This window comes from Terrapene carolina, unplaced genomic scaffold (genome assembly GCF_002925995.2).
Source record: "Terrapene carolina triunguis isolate 2854851 unplaced genomic scaffold, T_m_triunguis-2.0 Scaffold62, whole genome shotgun sequence".
Lineage (NCBI taxonomy): Eukaryota > Metazoa > Chordata > Testudines > Emydidae > Terrapene > Terrapene triunguis.
In genome coordinates, this window is record NW_020664413.1 from 65,035,051 (window position 1) to 65,041,913 (window position 6,863).

Genomic DNA, 6,863 nt, shown 5'->3' on the forward strand with positions numbered 1-6,863 from the left:
CCGGTCAAACCTTCCCAGCGAGGCTTGGGATGAGGATCCGAAGTTGGCTTTGTCGCGTGCAGGCAATTTCCCGGGGCGGGGGGGGGGGGCGGCCCTGCCTGGGGGATGCAGCCGCACGTGGGGGCTTGCAGCAGGCATAGGGCGGCGCGTGGCTCTGCGTTTTGTCCCCGGCTGGTCCCCGCCCTTGGGGGACGTAGGGCTGGGGCTCCGCCGCTCCCAGCATGCAGCTGCAACCCCACTTCCTGCCCGGCGCTTCCTAGGGCCGCCCCACGTGCATTGCTCTCCCCCCCCCCAGGTGCAGCCGCCGCCGGGATCGGGCCCGCCGCAGAGCATGGCTACGGGGCAGCAGCTGGGTAATGCCCCGCGCCGCGCGCCCGGGGGTCTTGCAGCGCCCCCCCCCCCCCCCCCCCCGTTGGCAGCTGCAGTGTCTGAGCCTTTCCTGCAGCAGCCTCCGGCCTAGCCCGGGGGAGGGGGGGCATTAACCCTTCGTGAGCTGCGTGGGGCGCAGCGTGACTGGGGTCTGTGGGCGGAGGGGGTGAAATCCGGGGCTGTATTGCAGGGGCCTGACGATGCATTGCTTGGATCCGGAGCTGATGCTCGATCCAGCGAAAGGGGGTTGAGCTGCTGGGGCCCCGGGCCATGGAAAAAAGGGGGGGAAGAGCCGATGAGCAGGTGTTTGAAACACGATCGCTGTACATCCCTGGGCAGGTTGAAATGGGGCCTGGGAGACTTTTTTTATGTTGGGTGTTAAAAATATTAGTTGGATGCTCCCATCTCAAAATCCCTCACGCCCAGCAAGGGTGCAGTGAAATCCTGTTTGAAATGTAAGAAACAGCCAGCACAGGGGTTGGGGTTTGGTTGGGTTCCCTTTGCAATTGTCCAGGGTTTCCAAATCACAGTCGTTTGCACCAGTGTCACATGACTGTAAAGCATGTGCAAAATGTTTCTAAATAGCATTTTAGATCTGGGAGCGTGCCATTTAGGGTGACCAGACGTCCTGATTTTATAGACACAGTACCAATTTTGGGGTCTTTTTCTTATATAGGTTCCTATTATCCCCAACCCCTGTCTCGAATTTTCACATTTGCTGTCTGGTCACCCTAGCGCCATTTCATAGAATCATAGACGATTAGGGTTGGAAGAGCCCTCAGGAGGTCATCTAGTAAGATGCATCGATGTAAATAACTGCGCAAAGTGCAAGGCACAACCATGAATTGGCCCCATGCCATGACTGTTAACATGGCAGTTAGGCCGTGTCCATACTAGCACGTATGTCAGCAAAACTTTTGTTGCTCAGGGTGTGTTTTTTTCACACCTCTGAGCAGCATAAAGTCAGCGTAACATGGCTACACGAATGCTCTTACAGCAGGGCTGCTGTAAGCTTGTAAGTGTGCACATGGCCTTAGTTATTAGTTGGGGTGATATCTGGAGCTGAATAGAACCCAGCTCGCTCCGTAGGTGCGCTGGCTCTGCAGGGCTGATAGAGTGAACAAGAGTTTTTTTAAGTTATTTGGCTGGAAGTATAAGCAGATGCAGCTATGAATACACAGAAGCTCTTTCAAAATAGTGAATAAAAAACTGCCTCCCTGCTCATTGATCTTCTGGGACCTGGTGTCCTCACTTAGAAATGTTAAGAGACCCAGCTTTGCAATCAGTTCTTTGGTGCTCTGGGGGTCTGCATGTGCGGATCCAAACTCCTGGTCAGGGCATTGGTTAAGATCTTGTAGTTACAGAAGGAGACTGGGCCTGCGTTTTCTATTCCTGATGCCAATTTGCTATGGCACTTGCTTAGGCAAGTAACTTAACCTTTCTTTTCCTCAGTTTACCCATCATAAAATGAAGGTATACCTAGGAGTGTCTGTGTTTAATGCTTGTAAAGCACTTTGAAATATAAAATCTGGTTAACTCGGAGGAGCACTGCTCAGAACAGTAGCAACTGCATCCATTCCTGCTCGGTATGACCCTGCAAACACATCTGAGTAACTTTATGCATGAAGACAGGTTTCAGAGTAGCAGCCGTGTTAGTCTGTATCCGCAAAAAGAACAGGAGTACTTGTGGCACCTTAGAGACTAACAAATTTATTAGAGCATAAGCTTTCGTGGGCTACAACCCACTTCTTCGGATGCATATTGAGTGAAACATATATCCCTGACAAAGCACAGGAACAAATCTGTACAGATACATGCCTAGAACCCCGACCAGGGACATTCTATTTGCTACCCAAGATCCATAAACCTGGAAATCCTGGACGCCCCATCATCTCAGGCATTGGCACCCTAACATCAGGCTTGTCTGGTTATGTGGACTCTCTCCTCAGACCCTACGCTACCAGCACTCCTAGCTATCTTCGAGATACTACTGACTTCCTGAGGAAACTACAATCCATCGGTGATCTTCCAGAAAACACCATCCTGGCCACTATGGACGTAGAAGCCCTCTACACCAATATTCCACACAAAGATGGACTACAAGCTATCAGGAACAGTATCCCCGATAATGTCACAGCTAACCTGGTGGCTGAACTCTGTGACTTTGTCCTCACCCACAACTATTTCACATTTGGGGACAATATATACCTTCAAGTCAGCGGCACTGCTATGGGTACCCGCATGGCCCCACAATATGCCAACATTTTTATGGCGGACTTAGAACAACGCTTCCTTAGCTCTCGTCCCCTAACGCCCCTACTCTACTTGCGCTACATTGATGACATCTTCATCATCTGGACCCATGGAAAAGAAGCCCTTGAGGAATTCCACCATGATTTCAATAATTTCCATCCTACCATCAACCTCAGCCTAGATCAATCCACACAAGCGGTCCATTTCCTGGACACTACTGTGCTAATAAGCGATGGTCACATAAATACCACCCTGTACCAGAAACCTACTGACCGCTACACTTACCTACATGCCTCCAGCTTCCATCTAGGACACACCACACGATCCATTGTCTACAGCCAAGCTCTAAGATATAACCGCATTTGCTCCAATCCCTCAGATAGAGACAAGCACCTACAAGATCTCTGTCAAGCATTCTTAAAACTACAATACCCACCTGCTGAAGTGAAAAAACAGATTGACAGAGCCAGACGAGTACCCAGAAGTCACCTCCTACAAGACAGGGCCAACAAAGAAAATAACAGAACACCACTAGCTGTCACCTTCAGCCCCCAACTAAAACCTCTCCAGCGCATCATTAGAGATCTACAACCTATCCTGAAAGATGATCCTTTACTCTCACAGATCTTGGGAGACAGACCTGTCCTTGCTTACAGACAACCCCCCAACCTAAAGCAAATACTCACCAGCAACCACACATCACTGAACAAAAACACTGACCCAGGAACCTATCCTTGTAACAAAGCCCGATGCCAAGTCTGTCCACATATCTATTCAAGTGACACCATCATAGGGCCTAATCACATCAGCCATACCATCAGGGGCTCGTTCACCTGCACATCTACCAATGTGATATATGCCATCATGTGCCAGCAATGCCCCTCTGCCATGTACATTGGCCAAACCGGACAGTCTCTACGCAAAAGAATTAATGGACACAAATCTGACATCAGGAATCATAATACTCAAAAACCAGTGGGAGAACACTTTAACCTGTCTGGCCATTCTATGACAGACCTGCGGGTGGCTATCTTAAAACAGAAAAACTTCAAAAACAGACTCCAACGAGAGACTGCTGAGCTGGAATTGATATGCAAACTAGACACAATCAAGTCAGGGTTAAACAGGGATTGGGAATGGCTGAGCCATTACAAACATTGAATCTATCTCCCCTTGTAAGTATTCTCACACTTGCTTCTTATCAAACTGTCTGTACTTGGCTACCTTGATTATCACTTCAAAAGTTTTTTTTCTCTTACTTAATTGGCCTCTCAGAGTTGGTAAGACAACTCCCACCTGTTCATGCTCTCTGTATGTGTGTGTATATATATCTCCTCGATATATGTTTCACTCAATATGCATCCGAAGAAGTGGGTTGTAGCCCACGAAAGCTTATGCTCTAATAAATTTGTTAGTCTCTAAGGTGCCACAAGTACTCCTGTTCTTTATGCATGAAGTTACTCAGAGGTAAATGTTTGCAAGTTCAGGGCTTAATGATATCAGTGTGCTGGATCTGTGAACTGTGGGTTGTAGGTGCCATTAATCTGCACTGCTAAGATAGTAGATAAGAATTCACGGTCACCGTGCGCCACCTTTTGATAAATCCATTCATAGACACTGTTGTTCTTCCCTTGTAAAGTTTCCATTAGCTACTCACAAGCCAAGTGAAATAAGCAACTTGCTATTTTTGTAAATATCCGGGGCCTTATTTTTCAGAGTTGTGGACACTCCGTTTGAGCACAAAAAAAATTTGCAGTTGTATGTTGGTCTTGCAGGTGGAATTAGACTAATTTGAAATGCCAAAAGGCAACCATTGAGGTTATTTCAGCTGACCTCCTGCATTACACAGGCCAGAAAACGTCAGCCGGGAATTATTCTTCCTTCCTGTGTAAGCGAACACCTTATGTCTGGAGCTAAGCATGTGTTTTAGAAAAAGTATACTGACTGAGCTCTTCAAAGCTGTCAACATAATTTGCGCGCCCCCCCCACCATAATTCCCATTCATATTAATAATCAAAATTATTAGTTTTTAAATGAATGGGAATTGGGCATTCAAATCTCACCCCCAAAACCTCACTTAAACACTATTATTATAAACAATACCCAGCTCCTATCTTTTCATCCATAGATCTCAAAGTGCTTTACGAAGGAGGTCAGTGTCATTATTCCCGTTTTACAGATGGGGAAACGGAGGCACAGAGAGGTGAAATGACTTGCCCGAGGTCATCCAGCAGGCCAGTGGCAGAGCTGGAAGTGTAGAACCTAGTGCCAGTTCAGTTCTCTTTCTACTAGGCCGCACGGCCTTCCAGGAGTACAGGCAAATGTTTAATGATACTGTTAGATTGGGCAGTTACTCAGCCAGCAGCAGATCCTGTTGGCATTTGAACACGCAGATTGTCTACAGGAGTAGTTTCTAGTTTTGATTTAAAAATTGTTTAGTGACGTTAGCTGCATATTTGGCCTCAAATCTGTTACTTTATGCAATGTGGTAAAGGGGGAAAAAATCCACCTGTGTGTTACCAGAATGTTCCCTCTCTTCTCTTCTAGCTTTATTCAGCGTCTCAGACAAGACTGGCCTGGTGGAATTTGCAAAATGCCTCAACTCTCTTGGGTTGGGTTTGGTTGCCTCTGGAGGAACAGCAAACTGTCTTAGGCATGCTGGCCTGAACGTCAGGTAAGAGCGCGCGCTCTCTCTCTCTCAGTGTCAACATTATTCCCAACCAAAAATACATCAAACCTTCTGAAAATGTTAAATCATTTGATTAGTTTGCCGTGATTTGAGGCGAAGATGGGGAGGGAACTATACCATTTAAATGCAACAGAACTCAAGGTCTGGCTCCTTGGCTGGAAACAGATTGAGTCCAAAGACTGTTGAGATGAGGGAGTGTGTGTGGTGACTGATGGGGAAGTGAGGGTTCCTGCAATCCAGGTGTTCTCATGTTTGCCCTGACCCAGTTCCTCTCCTTTGAGGCAATATGTTGTTTTAAAAAATCAGGCCTTAATGCTAGTCTGTGCTGGCAGCTGAAAACTGGTCTTTGCCCCTTCTTGGAGAGTAGGGAATGTTACAGGGTTTTATGGGGATTTGGAGATTATTTCTGGTCAAAATCACAAATTGTCTGTCTGAAAACGATGGCCTGGCTTTTCAAAAGTGGCAAATGATTTGGGGTGTCCTCAGTGTGCGACAGGCAGGAAAGCGTGAGCACTCCTCCACTGAAAAGGGAGGCACACAGAGTCTCTAGCCAGTTCGGCCTGTGATTTGAGGAAATGTTTTGATTCTGGGTCTCTGCACTCCACCATTCAAAAGCAGTTTCAGTCAAATATAAATAAGTAGTGTAATGATGGCAAATCTGTTAAAGCGCTTGGCTTGACTGGCTGTTGTTCACCCTCTCCGCAAATGTCCGTGGCAAGAGAAGCTGTGGTGACGTCTCCATGAATTTATGCTTCCCCCAAAATTCCCCTGAGGTTGTGTTTCTGGTCCCTCTCTCTAGAGGTGACAGCACTTAGGGATGGTCACGTTAGTCTCATTCCCTCCCCAATTTACAGTTCCTTCTAATTATAAACAGTCACGAGGTGAAGGAAATGAAAAGCAAATCCATAATTTCTTAATGCATTAGCTATGGTTAACTATGAAGAACAGTGAACAATATAACAGCAGTGGGATTAAAGCCACATTTTATAGGAGGAATGGTGCTGATACCTTGAATGTCTGTCTGAGAGCAGAATAATAATACTGTATCTAAAATGCTGGATCTTTAAAATGATTATGTCAGCTACTCTTCTAAGATTGATCTCACGGCTCATTTGTACAAGTTCTTATTAAGTTATCTAGTCCATATCTTCCAGGATAAAATAGTTTAAGACAGAGGTAATGTTGTTTTTTTGTAGGTCACGTTGATTTGGCTGGTTATTTCAGTATAAAAGCCCATTCACAAAATAACTGCGCAGGTCAGCTTAATTTGATTAAAAAATACATGCTTTGTTTCCATTCATGGGAAAAGCAGCTGATGCCCATTAGATTTATTTATTTATTTAGGGAACTCCTGCTGTGCTGTTCAGGGCAGATATGGAAACCAGTGTCCTTCCTCTATTATGCTGCGTTGGATGTAGGTTTTACATAAAATACAGCTCTATACCTTGTTAAGTGTCAGAAATCAGTTAAATTGTGGAAGAGAGTTAAACGAGCATTCCTAGCATAAAGCAACAGAGGGTCCTGTGGCACCTTTAAGACTAACAGAAGTATT

General features: G+C 46.1%; 1 protein-coding gene across 1 annotated transcript in view; it reads left to right on the forward strand.

Moving 5' to 3' along the window:
- Nucleotides 1-228: 228 nt before the first annotated feature.
- The window catches only part of ATIC (5-aminoimidazole-4-carboxamide ribonucleotide formyltransferase/IMP cyclohydrolase), a 39,646-nt gene continuing 33,011 nt past the window's right edge, over nucleotides 229-6,863 (forward strand). Inside the window, exons 1-2 of the mRNA XM_026647712.2 lie at nucleotides 229-353; nucleotides 5,170-5,296. Of these exons, the coding sequence (XP_026503497.1) occupies nucleotides 332-353; nucleotides 5,170-5,296 (149 nt within the window). The 5' untranslated portion in view covers nucleotides 229-331. The remainder of the gene's footprint in view (nucleotides 354-5,169; nucleotides 5,297-6,863) is intronic.